The sequence below is a fragment of the Neolamprologus brichardi genome, chromosome 11 (assembly GCF_056152115.1).
Source record: "Neolamprologus brichardi isolate AB-2024 chromosome 11, ASM5615211v1, whole genome shotgun sequence".
NCBI lineage: Eukaryota > Metazoa > Chordata > Actinopteri > Cichliformes > Cichlidae > Neolamprologus > Neolamprologus brichardi.
In genome coordinates, this window is record NC_142114.1 from 31715001 (window position 1) to 31734036 (window position 19036).

The following is a 19036-nucleotide window of genomic DNA, read 5'->3' on the forward strand; positions in this document are numbered from 1 at the left end:
TGCAGCACGCTGCTCTTATTGTCAGCACTTCCAGGAGCATCGCTCACAGGAACCAATCACAGCTCTGATATTATGACTATTAGTTTAATCAGGATGCCTGTCGCCTGTGTTTGCAGAGCGTCCAGTGAGCTCGACAACAGCAGAGAGCGGGCTGAGGCTAGGCGTGGAGCCTCAAGTGGACATGGGAGGAACTGCAGCAGAAATGCTTCACTCCCACTGATGAAGCTGCAGGTCTCCTCCAGGAGGCGCTCTAACAGCTCTGCTGCGATGCATGCTCTCCTCCTGCTGTCTGTGCCGCTCTCATCACGCCGTCTGTGGCCTCTGCATGTTTAATGAGTGCTGAAATATTGATACCAGTTCATTAAATGACAATGATGAATGGACGCCTGTTAAAGCTCCTCCTCTCGCCGCCACTCTGAGAGAAACTGGGTCACAGCGAGCTTCAGCTCAGAGGGCGGGAGGAAACCTGCACGCTCGGCGCTCTCCTGAACGCATTGCTGCGCCCGTCGGAGCGTGCTCTGTACACACGAATTAACACAACACAAGATCCTTTCTGCTCAGCATCTTTGTCTTACCTGTTTGGTGCGACGGGGGGCGGGGCTACTGGGGGCGCTGCCCTTGGCTGGGACGCGGAGCTGGTCCTGGGGTTGGTCGAAGAGCTCTAGTTTGAGGGTGGGGAAGGTCTCATAGCTGCACAGGTGAGAGGGAAACAAGTGTGAGCAGGTGGCTGACGTGGCTCCTCCTCCCCGAGAGGACGCCACCCAGTCTGTTTGCAGCAAATAAAAACGCTCCACGATGGCAGGAGGGTGGCAGCTCATTGGCTGGTGAAGTAAACGGGTCACCTGAAAACATCCTGACCATCCTCCCACCTCCACAGCAAACAAGCCACCCCACCCATTTCCACGGCCCCTGAGGGCGGAGCTGTACCTGTAGAGGGCGGGGCACTCAGACCCATCCGGTTCCTGCGGTTCCTCGGGAGGCATGATGAAGACGGTGTGCTCGCCGCTGTGCGTCTCGTCCAGGTCGATCAGCCTCACCTCCTCCGGCTTCTCCACGTCCACCTGCTCAGCAACAGAACACCAATCAGAACCTTCGCTCGGTGCTAGCCGAGCAACGCGAGAAAGCATCGCCGCTCTGACCTTCTGCACGCACTCGTCGAAGAACTCGAGGCAGGCGTGGCGGTCGCTGACGAACGAGCACTCCTCGATGAACTGGGTGAACATCTGCGTCCTGGTCAGCTGGCTGTAAAACTTCTGCTGCGTTCGATCCCGAGACTTCAGGAAACCTGCGGCACAAAGAGGAAGAGGAGCGGCTTATCTCACACGCCTGATTCACAGCTCTGCACACAAAAGCCGCCGGCGTTAAGAAGGGCGCACCCTGCAGGTTGAACAGGGAGCTGCAGTCGGTGGTGGTGTCGGACGGCGCCTGCGTGATGGGCAGCAGGAAGGCTCTGTAGCCTCGCAGCAGGCAGCTCATGAAGCGCAGGAAGGCCTCCTGGATCTCCAGCTCCAGCTGCTTCTGACGCCTGTAGATTTGGTCGTAGTCGGTCAGCAGGAACTCCAGCGTCGCCTCCTCCTGGCCGGGAGTGCAAACTGCAGCCACAAGAAGTGAGAGTCACTAAATGACACAAACCTGTTTACACATGGTTTATGAGTTCAGCCGTTACGGTCGCTCACTCTTCTCCAGCGTCTTGTGGAGGTTGCTGAGGACGTTGAACAGCATCTTTCCGTGTTTCCTGGGCAACGAACGCCATGACAGTGGCTTCTTGTCATCTGACCTGAAACGAGGAAAAGGAGGAAAGTTTTCTCCAATGATGCTGAAACATCAAACGCTGCAGTTCCTCTGACGTCCAGCAGAGGCAGCAGAGACTCATAGACTCCCATGTTAAAAGTTTGCAGCAGAAATAAACATGTTTACAGCCGGAGACACAAACTGCTCCTGTGGATAATTATCAGAGCAGACTGCTGAAGATACGAACACAGGTGGCGTCAGACTCACTGGAAGATGGTGTTGGCGTCCAGGTCGACACACACCACGTCGGTGGGGGGGTCGTGCAGGTCGAAGTAGCTGGAGTGGACGCCCACGATGAAGGGCATGGGTGCCAGCAACACGTCTGCCATCTGCAGCGGGCACAGAGGGATGTAGGGGCAGAGCCAGCGGAGCGGGAACGTCATCTGGACACAGAAACAGGAGTTACAAACTTCCAGGACAGATTCAGGCCATGACCCTGCTGACGGGGAAGATTCATCCTCCCGCCTGGAACAAACTCTGCTTTGGATTCAGTGTTTTCAATGCGTGGCTCAGGGGCCGGTGGGGGCCCTGATTTTAATTTAATTGAGAATAAAGATGAAGCATTGGGACTCGTTTGGCGTGAGGGCGTGTGCGCGTCTTACGGAGACGAGGGCCTCGCTGACGGAGGTGAGCACGTCAGGTCGGAGCGAGTGCAGCAGCAGCTTGTGTTCGGTGAGGACGGCGAGCAGCAGCGTGCAGGCGTTTTCTGGACCAAGGTTCTGCAGCAGCTTCAGGAAGCTCGCGCCGCTATCGTAAACACACAGGGGTCAAAGGTCAAACACAGGCGTGACGGTAAAGGTCATTTGGTTCGTCTGGATAAAGCTGACACTCACCTGAGAGGGAGCGGCGAGGAGACGGGCTGACAGAGCAGCAGGTTGTCGTACGGGGAGAGCTGCAAACACACACAGCTGGCATCAGTACACACACACACACACACACACACACACACACACACACACATGCACACACAGACACACACACACACACAGACACACACACAGACACACACACACACACACACACACAGACACACACAGACACAGAGACACACACACACACAGACACACACACAGACACACACACACACACACACACACACACACACACACAGACACACACACACACACAGACACACACACAGACACACACACACACACACAGACACACACACAGACACACACACACACACACACAGACACACACACACACACACACACACACACACACACAGACACACACACACACACACAGACACACACACACCATCTTCTCAAGAACTAAAAGCATCTTTGACCCGAGTTCCAGACAAAGAAGGATTATTCTGAACTGTGGCTCATGCAAAGCCGCCCTGCTCCAGGAATAAACTGAGCGACTGTGACGTGATTAATCATAATCAAGTAAAATCACACGTGAAGCCCTCACTGATCATCACCCAGGTTTTTGTTAAAATCATGATTTCAGAGTGATTCATGGAGAGGCTCTGAGCGGGCGCCGTTACCCGTTTGTTCTGCAAACACGCCTCCTACGTCCTGTCAGCAGGGAGGAAAGAATAAAGTCACAGCGTTTTCCTCCATCTACGTGTTTCTCCATCAGAAAAACACGATCGATCTACAAAATGAGGATAATCACACAACTTCAGTCACGTTTGATCAGTTTTATTGACGCCGTCCATCAGAGGGAAAACCTGGCAACTGTGGGGAGGAAGAGCTGCCTTTAAGAGGAAGCAGCGTCGAGGCGCTCTGCAGGAAGAAATCTAATGCAATGACCTGGAGGACAAACACTTCCTGTTGCAGCTCACACAAACCTGCGTCATTATTGTATCAGCGTGGAACAACATCACTGCGCTGTGAACGTTTCAGACGGCGAAACATTTCGTCGGTCTTACCTGAACGAGGATTCGAGGACGCTGAGGGGAAGGAAACGGGACGTTGTGCATGAAGCTGGAGATGTGTCTGCAGGAGGGGAACGAAACAGGAAACGGACATCAGCACACATCTGTGCACAGATCATAACGTGTTTTTAATCAGCTGGCAGAGAGAAGACGGCTCACGGACTTCTCGATCGGCAGCACGTGGGGCCCGGAGATGGAGTATCTGTAGACGAAGGTGAGGAACTTCTGGAAGACGGTGAAGAAGGGCCAGTGAGAGAGGACGCAGATGCTCGTCTTCACCTGCAGGCTGCGGTTGGTGATGGGCCGCCGGTCGACGACGCTCAGCAGACCGAGGCGGATGCTCTGCCGCTCCGACAGCAGCTCTCTGCAGAACGACTCGTAAAACTGGATGGCGGCGCCGTAAACCTGCAGGGGCGAAGCAAAGATGGAGGCGTAACAGCGGCTCATGAGTTAGGAGCCAGTTTACGGTTCAGAGGTCGGACTGAACGACGAGCTCGCTGCTCCGTGTGGTTTTATCAAACATTTTAATCACAAACAGTAAACACGGATCTCCTCCACCCGCTGATCTGTGGTTCAGTTGACCCACCTTGTCCCCGGAGGCGGAGGTGAGGACGAAGGTGGAGAAGACGGGCAGCTGGTACTTGGTGTTCTGAGGCCAGCTCTCCACGGTGACGCCCATCGGCAGGCAGAAGACCGGCACCGACTCGGGCAGAGGAAACGAGTCCAGGTCCTCCTCCGGGTAGCGGCTGATCAGATCTGCGGGGCAGCGATACTCTGATTACTCCAGCACAGATCCCGACTTTTCCGACCCTCAGTTTTCCACGTTCTCCCTGCGCACTGGGAGCTCCACGTGATGAAACCATCACATGTGAGCAGCTGGGAGCTGCACAGACGGGGAAACCTCCCGAGTCTCTGCACCTGCAGCTTTTCTACCTCTCGCCCTCCTGCAGGAGGTGGGGTCACGCGGGGTCACGCGGGTACTCACCGGCCTCGAACACCAGGGCGTTGGCCGTGGCCACGGCTCTCTTGTAGCACACGTGCAGCGCTGGACCCCACTGCAGACACACAAACAGCAGCACAGCGACAGGGTCAGTGAAGCGGCGAATCAGGGGGCTCAAACCCCTGAAACAGCCCCGCCTCCCGCACTCACCATGCCCGTGTTCAGGTTCTTGTCGACTCTGCAGAAGGTGTGCGGCGCCACCTCGCCCTTGCTGGGCAGCAGCAGGGCGATGTCGGTGACGCCCAGCGTGTGGAGGCCCTGCGAGTCCAGAGCCCGGCGGTACGTCAGGAAGACCCGATGAGCCGTGGGGGCGCCGCCCGCGCTCAGGCTCGCCGAGCGGCTGTACGGCGTGGTTTCAATAACGTACCAGCCCTGCTTCAGCTGCTCCTTCCCCTCGTACAGAACCCTGCAGAGAGGGCAGAGCGTCAGAGCGCCGCCATGATCGCTAACCACAGCCTGAACCGCCGCAGGGAGGAACGCCGCTCTCCCTCCCTCACCCCCACAGTCCCTCAGACGACTGTCCTTCCTGTTTAAACACAGTTCTTCCTCCCCACTGTCACAGGAGGCGGACCAGGCTGGGCTCCCTGTGAGGTTGGAGGTGCAAACCTGCAGCTCCACCTGCAGCTCCACCTGCAGCTCCATGAAGTCAGAGATTAAACACCTAATCTGGAAGGACTAAGCTCGTTATTTCCCAACACTGAGTGTAAACGAACGAGGCGAACACGAGCGAGCACGACGGCGTGCTCACTGCATTACATAATCCTGTGGATGACATAACCTCGGCTTTAATAAGCCCCGCCCTGCAGCTGCATCGGAGCCTCGCACGCTGCAGCTGTTACAGACAGATGTTTAGTAAAATCTTCACACTAAAAATAAAGAGGATTCTTATTGTTACAGCTGAAGCAAAATAAACACGTCGAATGTTTTTAATGTTAAATTCTCACAAACATGAATTTTTTCTTTCAGCTTCGACTCTGAATCGATCAAACACGACAAAATCAGCCGGCACCAGTCACACAATCACAGCTCGTAACCACAAACGTGCGTCTCACCCCAGGTCCAGGATGGGCGGCTTGTCCCGCCCTCGGCGGTAACACAGGTACAGGTGCGGGTTGTTGATGAGGCCGGCGCTCAGCTCGGCCGAGTGTCCGCCCAGCGTCTTCTCGATGCAGGTGAAGCCCTCGGGAACGTCCTCCCCGAGCCCCCGGGCGATCACCACCAGGTCCGTCACGGGCTCCGCCGCCCGGCCCGTCGAAGAAGAAGACGAGGACGTCGTCGAGGAGGCGGCGGCGGCCTTCCCGTCCTCGTCCAGGGGCCTCCACGGCCCCGCGGGGTCCAGGCCAGCCACTACAAAGTAGTCCACCAGCTGGGGACATTTCTCCTCGGTCATGCTTCCTGTCGATCCTCCACTGCAGGACAGAGAGCAAAGGTCAGCAAAGGTCAGCAAGGTCAGCAAAGGTCAGCAAAGGTCAGCAAGGTCAGCACAGCAGGCGGGCTGCAAAGCAGCTTGCAGATGAACAGCAACAGAAAATACAGTCAGTCGTACCAAATACGTGACATCACCAGCGGGCGTGGCCCAACGGCGTTATTTACACCAACTCGACAGTAATCTGATACGCTCCAGGGTAATAGATTACTTTTTCAAATTAGTGATTATTAGAGATTATTACTGGACATTAAATCTGACGATCAATGATGTGCTGGAGGTCGGGACGATGACTCGCAGCCCCGAATCAACCAATCAGAGAGCAGCAGAGGCAGCTGTGTGGATTCAGATCTGCTCTGACGGAGCGTGACGGTCAACGCCGACGGCGATTCTGCTGCAACGCGTGATTAAACCAAAGAGTGTGTGTGTGTGTGTGTGTGTGTGTGTGTTTGAAATCAGTCTTCTCTAACTGTAAACTGTCTCTCCTCTGATTGGCTGTGGAGCCTCTCACTGATGTTTTCGCGCCATCACGTGACGTCACAGCGAAGAACCCGATTTAAAAACTCGACACATCACTGCTCATTCAGATCAGACAGGAAGTGAACGGACAGGAAGTGAACGGACAGGAAGTGAACGGACAGGAAGTGAACGGACCATCAAATCCAAATAAACAATAATGAGAAAATTAATCTGCAAAAAAGAAAAAACAAACAAATAAACCTTTTTCCTGATTCTGCTGATGTCACTGATGTTCACGTTACACTGGGCTCTGTGATTAGCTGGTTGCTAGGCAACCTGAAGACATCTCCATCAGCGGGCACAGCCGTGCGCCGAGTTTGGTTAGTATGGATTTAAAAGGCACATGATCACATGACCACAGTGCGCAGGTAAACAATCATTTAATATTAACATTAAACATGAATTACAGACCAGCTGAGCGCTGCGTTCAGGAAACCTGGGAAACTTCAGCGTGAGCGACGGCGTGCGGACAAACTCCGATCACAGCTTCAAGTTTAAAACGAGCGTTTTTCAGTCGTGGCGCCACCTCAGCATAAACGCTCAGCGTCTCTGTGTCACCTGAGAACATCAGAGCGTTATGGTTATTGATGACACGCTCGCTTCCTCAGCTGATGTCAGCAGACGCGTCCGAACAGCTGCTTTCCTTCCTGTTCTGTGAGGACGAGATATTCAGTCGTGCAGGGCGGCGCCGCGCTCGTCGCTGTCATCGCAGGGTGAAAGTGAGAGGAAGTGCAGCAATCGGAGGGTCAGAGGTCAGCTGGCAAACAGGAAGCGGACAGGCGACCTGCTTCCTGTTCATCGATGACGTCACACAGCGTGACGAGCGAGGTGATAAAACACGGCGTTCTCTCTTTAACACAAACCTGCTGTCCATCGTCACCGAGCACAAACACACCCCCACCCCCTCAGCACCGCCCACCGAGCAGTTTCCATCCCAGCATCACAGCGACGCCGAAGAGATGGACCCGCCTACAGGAGCTCGCCACACCAGTTTAAACCAGCCTGAAACTGGTCCAAGACCAAGGTCCAAGATGAATCCTAACCCAGAGGAAAACCAAACCAGTCTCCAGGAGCAGAATCCCAGTTAAATCCCAGTTAAAGCTTCTCGTTCACATTTGTCACCAGGTTCAGAGTCAGAAACGCCTCACAGCTGATCTAAAGCAGAGTAAAGCTCACGTCTGAGACTGAAACAAGTCCGAGTTCTTCATGTTTCAGAGGAAGCTCTCGATGACACGTCTCACCTGGATGATGGCGCACGCATCACACATGAACTATCTAACCTACGGGAGCCCGGGGGAGGGACGGGAGCCCGGGGGAGGGACGGGAGCCCGGGGGAGGGACGGGAGCCCGGGGGAGGGACGGGGCTCCGGGCAGCACCTCGGATAAGAAAAGGAGAAACTGAGCTGTGGTGAGTCACAGTCAGCTGCTGTGGTAAACACTAAAATACTTCATCCTGTGCCGATACGACACAACTTCCCCCGGTGACAAAATAACCGTTGACTAGGAAAACCCCCAAACCTGACACCGTTAGACCAACGCCAGGCCGGTGCACGCCGTGAAGCCTGAAGCACGAGTTTACAGTCAAACATGAGCCAGAAACATTCAGCTGCGTGACACAGGAACACGCGTGGGCTGAAAGTCCAAACCAGCACTGACCCAGTCTGAACCAGTTCATGAACCCAGTCTGAACCAGGTGAACTCGGGCTCGGAGCTCGAGCAGCTGATTCACAGAGTTCACAGGTAGAATCTGCTCGTGTTCGTGTGAACACAGCGTGTCACCTGCTGTCTGCACACCTGAGGGGTAAATGTGACCTCAGGCGCGCCCTGGTCCTGAAATCAAACGCACCAGCCTGTGTTTGCTGAGGGAAGTTATCACAGAAATTTCAGCTGAAACAGCTGCTTTCATCAGTCAGTTCCTGTTTTAATGTGCAACAGTGGAAACACACACACACGCACACGCACACACACACACACACACACACACACACACACACACGCGCACACACGCACACGCACACACACACACACACTCTGGAAATCCCAGAGCAGCAGATTTCCTCACACACCAGCATCAAACACCTTGAAAACTCCGCCGTTGCCAAGCGTGAGGGGCATTTCAGCACAACCACACACTCTGACCTCTGACCTCTGACCTCGGGAACACAGACATCACCTGCTGGTTTAAGTCACTTCTGAGGTTTTTACATTTGAGCTTTTTGTCTCCAGCAGTTTGGACAAAAGGGTGACGCAAACTCCTCCCATCCAACCAGAGCTCCGCCTCTCTGGACAGCGAGCTCGCCTAACCTGTTGTCATTAAAACGCACACACACGGCGGGCTGTGGGTGTCGGGCCGCCTTCTGCAGCAGTCTAACCTCTGACCTTTAAACAGAGTCCCTCAAACATTTCAACAAACTGTTCGAGCGCAGCAGGAAGTGAAGCACCTAAGAGGAAGTGAAACGGTTAATAATAATCCCGATCGCAGCTGAAACCGGAACCTCTCCTCCGCTGCGAGCGGCGCTTTCTCTCGCACACCTGAAGAAGCGCCCGGTTTTCTCACGCTCCCTGACGCTGGTTAGAGGTCAACGCTGCGATGATACGGCGTGAGGGAAAGTAACACAGGTGTGTGATGAGGTCACAAAATACATGAAAGCATGTGCTACAAACGTGGAGCCACGAGCAGGAGGTCACACCTGACGATCAGATCTGACCTGCAGGTACGGCCAATCACCTGCCTCCATCTGCTCCGATCCCAGCTCCGTCACATCTGCACCTGTGCAAACCAACATCAGCTGATCACCTGTCACACCTGCCTCAGGTGATGTGAGCCACATGTCAGGTGTGTTGTTTGGGCCAATCACCTGAGCTGTGGATGCCTGGCTCCACCCACGTGAGGCTCAGGTGTTTCAGCTCAAACATTCAGGACCCTTACTGCACGTGTGTGAGCGTGAGTGTGTGAGAGGAGTGTGTGAGCTCTAACTTTCACAGACTCCACGCTTCACTTCCTGCTGAGCGACGCATCGATCACCAAACCGACCAATCTGGCAGCTCCGGCGGGACCGCGCCGAGGTGCCGAGCTAAGAAGACGGCGAGGTTTTAGTGACCACGAGCGCGACGAAGCCTAACACACGAACAAACACAAACGGGCTCTTACTGTGATCGCGGATCGGTCCGTGCGTCCAGGCTGACGAGCTGTCAGTCACACGCCTCGCTCGCTGCTGCACCTCAGAGCGAGCGGCTGCCACAGGAAGTGAGCGGTGCAGCGAGGGAGAAAAATAGAGCTTTCATTTCCAGTGTGAGCGCGAGCAGCGAGGCAGGAAGGTGTGAAAGCAGCGCTCTGTTTCCCCCGAAGAAGAGGTGACAGCAAACAGGAAGTGGGTGTGTCTGTGTGTGTGTCTGTGTGTGTGTGTGTCTGTTAGGGGGGAAATGGATACTGTGTAGCATGGTGATATTTTGTTTGCTAATAATGTATGGATACAGGGACAGCAGAAATCGATATTTTGTTACAAAAAGGTTTTTGTGCTCTGACTTCAGAGCATGTTGATCCTTTTTCTGAATCCTGACATTCCTTCACTGTCCAAATGTGTTTAATAAACATGACAGTTTACTTATTTTAATTTAAGACATGTTTTATTTTAATGAAGTTTTAAACTTTTTTATTTAATGTAAAATTATATTTTGTTTTAATTTACTTTCAAATTCTTCAGTTGCTGAAGGGGCTGCATAGTTTTCATAAACTGCATAGTTCAGAATAGCTATAATTGTACCAGATGGTTGATTCAGTTAAGTTGGACTAGACTGTAATACAAACCGTTCAGTTTGTCAACAATCAAACTGAAATGAGAGAAAGACTGAGTGTGAGACTTTGATATTAGAGAAAATGAATATTGATAACGTTTACCTTTATGTACAGAATCTGAATATCGCAAAATATTTTAAAAATTGCAAAAATATCGTATCGTGGGATGTGTGGTGATTCCCACCTCTAGTGTCTGTGTGTGTGTGTCTGTGTGTGTGTGTCTGTGTGTGTGTGTGTCTGTGTGTGTCTGTGTGTCTGTGTGTCTGTGTCTGTGTGTGTGTCTGTGTGTGTCTGTGTGTGTCTGTGTGTGTGGGTCTGTCTGTGTGTGTCTGTGTGTGTCTGTGTGTGTGTCTGTGTGTGTCTGTGTGTGTCTGTGTGTGTGTGTCTGTGTCTGTGTGTGTCTGTGTGTGTGTGTGTGTGTGTGTGTCTGTGTGTGTGTGTCTGTGTGTGTCTGTGTGTCTGTGTGTGTGTGTGTCTGTGTGTGTGTGTCTGTGTGTCTGTGTCTGTGTGTGTGTCTGTGTGTGTGTGTGTGTGTCTGTGTGTGTGGGTCTGTCTGTGTGTGTCTGTGTGTGTCTGTGTGTGTGTCTGTGTGTGTCTGTGTGTGTCTGTGTGTGTGTGTCTGTGTCTGTGTGTGTCTGTGTGTGTGTGTGTGTCTGTGTGTGTGTGTCTGTGTGTGTGTGTCTGTGTGTCTGTGTCTGTGTGTGTGTCTGTGTGTGTGTCTGTGTGTCTGTGTCTGTCTGTGTGTGTCTGTGTGTGTCTGTGTGTGTGTGTCTGTGTGTGTCTGTGTGTGTCTGTGTGTGTGTGTGTGTGTGTGTCTGTGTGTGTGTGTGTGTGTCTGTGTGTGTGTGTCTGTGTGTGTGTCTGTGTGTCTGTGTGTGTGTCTGTGTGTGTCTGTGTGTGTGTGTCTGTGTCTGTGTGTCTGTGTGTGTGTCTGTGTGTGTGTGTGTGTGTGTGTCTGTGTGTCTGTGTGTGTGTCTGTGTGTGTCTGTGTCTGTGTGTGTGTGTCTGTGTCTGTGTGTGTGTGTCTGTGTGTGTCTGTGTGTGTGTCTGTGTGTGTGTGTCTGTGTGTGTCTGTGTGTGTGTGTGTCTGTGTCTGTGTGTGTGTGTCTGTGTGTCTGTGTGTGTGTCTGTGTGTCTGTGTGTGTGTCTGTGTGTGTGTCTGTGTGTCTGTGCGTGTGTGTCTGTGCGTGTGTGTGTTAACTGGTACTAGCCACTGGGGGCGGGGTTTGTTGAATCACAGCGCCTCTGTGTCTCCGGGGCGTCACGCTCACTCACTGGCATCAGCAGCCTCAGTGACATCACTGTCACATGACTGCCTGCAGCTCTGGGTGTTACGAAGGTGCTTCACTTCTTACCAGGTACATCACCATGGTAACCAATGCCGCACACCTCACCGTTCGAGATTAGAGATCGACAGGTAAGAAACCATCGCCTGCTGACCAATCAGATCTCAGGAAAAGAGCGTTGGTGACGAGAACACTATTGTTATTGGTCTGTTAGGGCGAGCATGTGACCCTGTGTCCAATCAGGAAGCGTCCAGTCCCAGTCTGAGATTTTATTTTTCATTTCCTGTCAGACCATTAAACTTCCCCCCGTCCACCCCTCCGAGGCCGCGGCGCCCGGTACCTAACGTTAGTCATACCGAACGGCGCAGAGAGCAGACCGAGGGAACCGTACGAGCATGCTCAGTAGTTCACCTCCACACCGTAAACACATTTAACCCGACCTTTAACCCTGACAGTCAGTGATCAGCTGGGCTGATGTGCACCTGAACCACGCCCACTCACGTTTTACTTCCTGCACCCTCGAGGACGTCAGGTGATCACTCAGCGGCGCGCAGTTCGCTGAGGGACCAGAACAAAACCACAGAGTGCGCATCAGAGGTTAGCGAGCACGCTCTGCCTGAGCAGCTCACTGGGACCGCCCTCAGAACGACCCTCTGATGTGTGCGTGAGATTCGCTGAGGCACAGGTGAGGTCATCGTGAAGGACGCACTTCTGATCCTGCTCCAGCAAACGAGCTCCAACCTTCTGGAGCTTCCTGAAGAACAGCCTCAGTGAAGCAGACCGCCATCATCATCATCATCGTGATGTCACTCCGGCTTTCTTCTTCTGTGGTCTCTTTAAAACAAACACAAACTCTTCATCACGACCGCCATGCTGAGCTCAGCAGCTCGCCTCCTTCAGAGCCCCACAGCGCCGCCGCCGCGCGCAGCTGCCGGAGACTCGATGAGTTTGTCACCGAGTCTCCTCACGACACCGCGCCGTGTCGCCAACCACGTTCACGTGTGTTAAAGGGGAACAGGTGAACTCTCACTGAAGGTGCTCATCAGTCCAGCTCCAAGCACAGGAAGGAGGCGGAGTCTGCCTGGACAGGTGCGTGTGTCACCTGTGACACATGTACATGTGATGTCATCCAGTTACAGGTGAGACGCGTCTGTGCTCACCTGAGCTCAGAATCCACAGCAGCAAAGTTATTTAGTCCATAACTCTGTCTGGAAGTGCAGTATTCCTCTGGAATCTTTGAGGAATACCTGAGTCGCCTTCAGTGCGTCTGACTGAAGCTCCGCTCTCGTATCCCGACCCGTCCTCGGCTGCGCCCCTCGCAGCCCCCCAGCAAGCCGAGCTATTTAAAGCATCGTCACAAAGGCCGGGACGGTCAGCGACGCTCCGGCTGCTCCTTAAACTCTGACCGGCATCCGCAATATTCCTCACACAGACAGCACGGAAGGAGATCCAGATACACGAGTCTAAATTTAGTCCGTCCACAGAGCGCCGGAGCTCCGAGGACACAACGCCAGCTTCCAAAATAAGTCACATGATGATGATGATGCAGCAACCGTGACGAAGAACAACCGAGACACAAACAGGCGGCAGGACGAAGCTTCAGCTGTCGGCTTCATTCAGACCTCAGCTCCTGCTCCCATAGGACGATGATGTCATCACGGATAACAGTGATGACATCAGGAAACACCAATGACAGCACAGGAAATAAAACGCTACTCGTCACAGTGTCTGCTGCTTACAAACCGTCATCAGATCATGTTGTTATTATTATTGTTGTTGTTGTTGTTGTTGTTAGTGTCATATTAACCTGACTGATCTCAGGTGAGTCCAGGTGAGCAGCTGAACCGGAGGATAAACACGGAGGACACGAGAGAGCAGCAGGAGACAGGAATGGATTACAGAGGACATCCTGAAACAGGATCTGTGTGTGTGTGTGTGTGTGTGTGTGTGTGTGTGTGCTCAGCAATAAACTGAAGGACAAACAGGCGCACCTGCACAGGTGCGTCAGCCGCTTGAATAAAAACTGAAGAGCACCGAAACAAACAGCTGACGTCACCAAGCAGCAAACCTGCAGTCAGACTTCCTGTCTGCCCTAAAACAGGAAGTTATACCAACCCATAACAAATATGCTACCCTTTCAAAATAAAATCACAGATTCAAAACAGCTGCAGGCAAACACTGAGTGTGCGGCGTGATCGTCCTGACTGAGCGACTCCTGCATGGTCCAACAGACTAAAAATGACCTTTGACCTCTGTTCGGTGATGCTGTAGGTCGCTGGGCAGCAAACTAATCCACGGGAGCGTGCAGCGTGCGTGTTGGGCAGGAACTGCGCCGTGTAGAGCAACAAGAATCAGACCAATCAGGCTGTGTCTTCTGCATGTTGTTGTTCCAACATGGCTGACACCCACCTCCCCACCGAGGTCGAGGAGGTCAGAGGTCATTTTTCAGACTCTGCTCTAAAAGGCCACACTAAATCGATCTAAAGGAAAAAACTCTGGACGTCGGCCAACATGGCTGAGCACGCTCAGACCGCTGAGTCCATGACACCACGCACAGCTAACGGGTCAGAGGTCAAAGTTCAGCTTCCCCTTCTGAGTCCACTTCAGTCACAGGAAGTCATCTTGCACTGACTGTGGATCAGTCCACTGCTGAAAATAGTCCCTGCAGATTTCAGCTCCAGGAAACGTCCGAGGCCTTTTTAGAAACGCGGACGTGTGGCGACCGTTCAAAAACACTTCCATCACAGGAGGACCCGCAGACAGAGGTCAGAGGTCAGCCCGACCAGTCCCGTTACATAACTGTCAGCTCAGCCCCGCAGCAACGTTCGGGACATGAAACCCTCCAAATGTTGGAGGCTGAATCGTTGCGTAATCTCCTGGAAACAGAGGCGCTCATGCGTCCCAGTTCAGTGCGGAGGCAGTGAACGCATCACAGGAGGAATGCTGAGCCGCAGTCTGCAGACGCGGCGTTCCAGTTTATACTCCAGTCGACTCGTGGCGCTCCCACTCCACCACATTCTGCACCCCGAAGACCACCCAGTGCTAAAACCAGCACAAACCAGTCCTCATCCACAAACCACTAAAACTAAACCAGCTCCTGACCGGCTCAGAGTCACCAGCTACTCAGTCCATCACTATTTACAGTTAATCGGGTCAAAGGTCATCCAGGTGTTTCACCGGAGGTCCGATTATGAAGATGAATGTGACCACGCCCCCTTTATGGTTACAATGATAATAACCTCCTCATATGTAACCAGAGTAAAGGTTAAAGGTCACCTTCACGTATCAAAGGCCCCTCTCAGCACGCCTGCGAGCCAGACCGACCCTGCCAAAAAAAACCACAGACGTCCAATCAGGAGCCTTGTTTAAATAACTGCTACAAGGCCACGCCCTCTGATGACATCATACAGTCTGGGTGGTTTCCAGCCTTCAGGTGTGCAGCAGGTATGTTATCAGCGTCTGACACGCTCCCGAGTGCGTTCTTTGTGATGCGTCACATGACCACGCCGTCGCTCTGCAGCTACAAATTCTTTACAAGAGGCGACACGTCCTGCAGGCGTCTCAGGTTTCCTCGCCGCCGCGTCTGCCAACACAAACGCCAGCAGCAGCCTTGCTGTGTTTACCTGTTCTAGTCACACGGACCAATCACAGCCAAGCCAGGCCTCAGGCAGGAAGTCATGTGACTTGATGAAACGTTTCACTTTCAGTTATTTTGAGTTTTTGCACTTTTTTATATTTTATTGAATTTATTTTTAAATATATTTATTTTTTATTTCCTCGATTGTTGCTGCTCACGTGTTCACTTTTCCTCCTTTAATCGCTGACATGCCGGACAATGAAAATATGAATTATTGATTGCTGTTTGTATCAGCAGCAAACTGATCGATCGGTATTGATCAGTTTTAATAATAATAATAATAATAATGGAGTGCATTTATATAGAGCTTTACAATCCACTATTCATTCACTCTCACATTCACACACTGGTGGAGCAGCTACAGGTGTAGCCACAGCTGCCCTGGGGCACTGACAGAGGCGAGGCTGCCGGACACTGGCGCCATCGGCCCCTCTGGCCAACACAAGTACGCGGTAGGTGAAGTGTCTTGCCCAAGGACACGATGGCAGAGACTGTCCGAGCCGGGGCTCGAACTGGCAACCAGATGATCAGGTGATCGAGCTCACCTGCTGATTTCTGATTTGTCAGTTTTTACCTTAATAATGTGATGATTTCGTTCTCCACGAGAGCAAACCTACAACACACACACACAGGGACAAATTAAAGGAAAAAAACGGGAAGGTGAGCTTGGCTCTGACTGAGGAGGAGGAAGGAGCCTCCGTGGATTTCACCTGAGCTCAGGCTTTGTGGCTGCAGGTTAGAGGGCCCTGTCTACCTTCAGGAGTTTGAGGATGATGGTGGAGAGCTGGAGCTCAGAGCTGGAGGAGTGATGCAGAAGCAGCAGCAGCTTCCTTCATGCAGGCTTTTCCTTTAATTTGTCCCCCGCTGAACATGACTCGCAGGTGCAACAAGGAGACAGACAGGTGTGCAGACAGGTGCTGGTGCTGGGGGGACATCAGCTACATCCAAAACCTCCTCCACAACATCCACAGCGGGGTTCCATTATCGGACAGGGCTCTGCACGCGTCATTTCCACGCTTCAATAAACAGGTCCGAGACTGAAGAACGTCCGAAAACCGAACCACGGTGATACCGACACATAGCTCCGGGTTAGGCCTTCTCTGAGCCCGCGGACCGACGCTGGCCGCCGCCGGAGCGCCGAGCGTCCCCAGCAGGACACGGGTTCCATTATCGGACGGAGAATGCCCGCCTGGGTGCGCTCGTTTTTGAGTCCCGTTCTGCGCGTTTACCGCAACGCGACCCGCTTTCGCGGACAGCGGGATCACGGCGAGCCCACCGAGGCCCGCTGGAGCACGGTTCCGTTCCTCGCGGTTCGCACACCGGGCAGCTGTAGATGTTGACATTAAACGCGGTTCCGTTAAGCTAGTTCCACCCGCAGCTAGCGCGGCGGTCGCTCCGAGTCGCGCGTGAAACACGGCCCGTCCTCCCCGGACCCTCCGGTCCCCGGTACCTGTGTGTCGGTGCTGGTTGTTCCCGCGGCGGGCTCTACGGTCCATGATCAGGTCATTCTCTCACATGTGACGTCCATGTTTGTCCGTCTGCTCCGACGAGCCGCAGCAGGCAAGCAGCCAATCAGCGTCAACAGCGCCGACAGCTTCCGGTAAACCCCTTCAAAATAAAATCATTTTAAATGGCCTCAACCACAACAACAAAATTCCACAGTCTCGTTATTTCGCCATATTAATTAACACAATCGTCACATTTGATATGGTTTAATGTTATTATATATTAAAGCTACCACAGAGCACCTGGACAGGTGCTAACACAGTGAGACAAGCAGTCACTGTCACACCTGTGGGCGAGAACCCACGCAGACTCGACACAGACTTCCTGTGAGACACCTCCCACCCGATTAACCAGGTAAACATATCTATCTCAAGGGTTCATAAACATACTTATATAATAATACTCTGAATAAAATAACATCAGAATATATTTCCGGTTTTCATATTCAAGTAAACAAAACGGTGTTTTGATCCTTATTAATACAAAATTAAGCTTCGTGTTGCTGAAAAAATATAATGATAAAGAAGGGCGCGTTTATGCTTGGAAGCTTTAATCAGTGGGGTTCAAATGGGTTTGTGTAATATTTATGCACCTAATAAAGAAGAGACAGATTTATTTCACAGAATTAACAAGATAACCGGTGATCGAGAGGAGCAGGGATTTCAACCAGGTGATGGATGGGATAATCACTAAGAACAAACCCAGGGGTGGGTCTACACCCAGGGACACAGAGGCTATTCGACTACTGATGGAGGATCTTTGCCTAGTAGACATTTGGAGGTTAGTTAATCCTAATTCAAGGGAATAATTCAAGGTTAGATTTCGCCTTAATATCAAAGTCTTTGGTTGATTCAGTTGTCGACTGTGAGATTGGTGCTATTGCCGTTAGTGCTCATGCCACGGTAGAGGTGCGGATTTAAACACAGAACAAAGACGGGTCGCTGGAGTGAGTGAGAAAAGTGACTGGAAAGGAAAAACTCAATGCATCATGGGAATCCCCCGGCAGCCTACGTCTATTGCAGCATAACTAAGGGAGGATTCAGGGTCACCTGGTCCAGCCCTAACTATATGCTTTATATAGGTCTTCAGCTGATAACATTAGACTTCTTCATCTCATGCACAAAAGCAAATCTAGTCGAGCCCCGGTCGTGGTCTTCTCGCTTGATGCTGAGAAGGCTTCCTTATGACAACCTCTGCAAGGTTTTGTAACTGGGTCAAAACTGTATATGCAAGTCCAAGGACAGCAGCAGTTTTGACAAATGGATTGGTTTTTCCATCTCACTTGCGGGACCCGGTGTTGTGCCAAAAACTGATTTCTGGTATTTGCCAAAAACTGATTGCTTGTATTTAAACTGCTATAAATAACTTGTTGGTCTATAATATGTGTAACATATGTCAAATGTATCCCTCATAAATTATATCACATCTTGAGCAATAAACAACATTCCTGTAACAAGGTAGAAGCCGCAATCAGTTTTTGGCAGTGACTTTTATGTATCTTTTATTTATGCAGTTAAAAAAATTATTGTTGACTTTAAAAATTTCTCTTTTAAGCGTAATCTGGCCAAGAGGACAGCTGAAATTGCAACAAATGCAAAAATAGTTCTGTAAAGATATTTTAACTGGACAAAAGGGAGCTGATTGATTATAATGTAAGAACAATAACACAGTTACAAAGATACTTGAGAAACAGGTAATTTTTTCAATTTTACATATAACCCATTTGTAATACCTGTTCACCAAAGTCAATTTAGCAACATACGTAACGATATTTCACATAAAAAACACACAGAAACATTGGAAATTAGTTTTTGGCAGGCAATCACTTTTTGGCACAACACCGGCAGGGGTGTTCTTCGTCCCCGCTGCTCTTCATTGGTCCCGATGTTCCTGCAGACACCTCCCAGTATATTCACTGGTTCCCAGAGTAAGCAGCATCACACCTCTGTGATACTTAAACTTTTCACAGAAACAAAGGAAGAGTCGGCGTTTCAGTTTCAGCTTTATTTCTTTATTTTCTGTAAAACACGGTGAACCTCCAGCCGCTGCGCTTTAAAAACACCTCTGGGTTCAAAACGTTTTCATATGTACAGCACTCAACGTTCCCTGGTTATGACAATAAAAATCTCAATAGCAACAAATTTTATTATTCAAATATGAAGCGACAGACGCAGAGCGATCAGC

The 19036-nt window shown here is 51.7% G+C and overlaps 1 protein-coding gene across 2 annotated transcripts in view; it reads right to left on the reverse strand.

The window, feature by feature from the left end:
- Window positions 1-16932, reverse strand: part of dennd4b (DENN/MADD domain containing 4B) — a 28702-nt gene extending 11770 nt beyond the window's left edge. The window contains exons 1-15 of one of the 2 annotated variants that reach the window (XM_087848602.1): window positions 16797-16932; window positions 5735-6091; window positions 4833-5088; window positions 4668-4737; window positions 4269-4438; window positions 3846-4087; window positions 3677-3743; window positions 2625-2683; window positions 2394-2538; window positions 1999-2174; window positions 1677-1777; window positions 1377-1592; window positions 1140-1285; window positions 928-1061; window positions 576-690 (exon numbers count right to left, since the gene is read on the reverse strand). In XM_087848602.1, the coding sequence (XP_087704728.1) occupies window positions 576-690; window positions 928-1061; window positions 1140-1285; window positions 1377-1592; window positions 1677-1777; window positions 1999-2174; window positions 2394-2538; window positions 2625-2683; window positions 3677-3743; window positions 3846-4087; window positions 4269-4438; window positions 4668-4737; window positions 4833-5088; window positions 5735-6072 (2235 nt within the window). In that variant the 5' untranslated portion in view covers window positions 6073-6091; window positions 16797-16932. Of the gene's footprint in view, window positions 1-575; window positions 691-927; window positions 1286-1376; window positions 1593-1676; window positions 1778-1998; window positions 2175-2393; window positions 2539-2624; window positions 2684-3676; window positions 3744-3845; window positions 4088-4268; window positions 4439-4667; window positions 4738-4832; window positions 5089-5734; window positions 6092-16796 lie in introns of both variants that reach the window. The other variant, XM_087848601.1, reaches the window with a different exon arrangement.
- Window positions 16933-19036: the final 2104 nt, after the last annotated feature.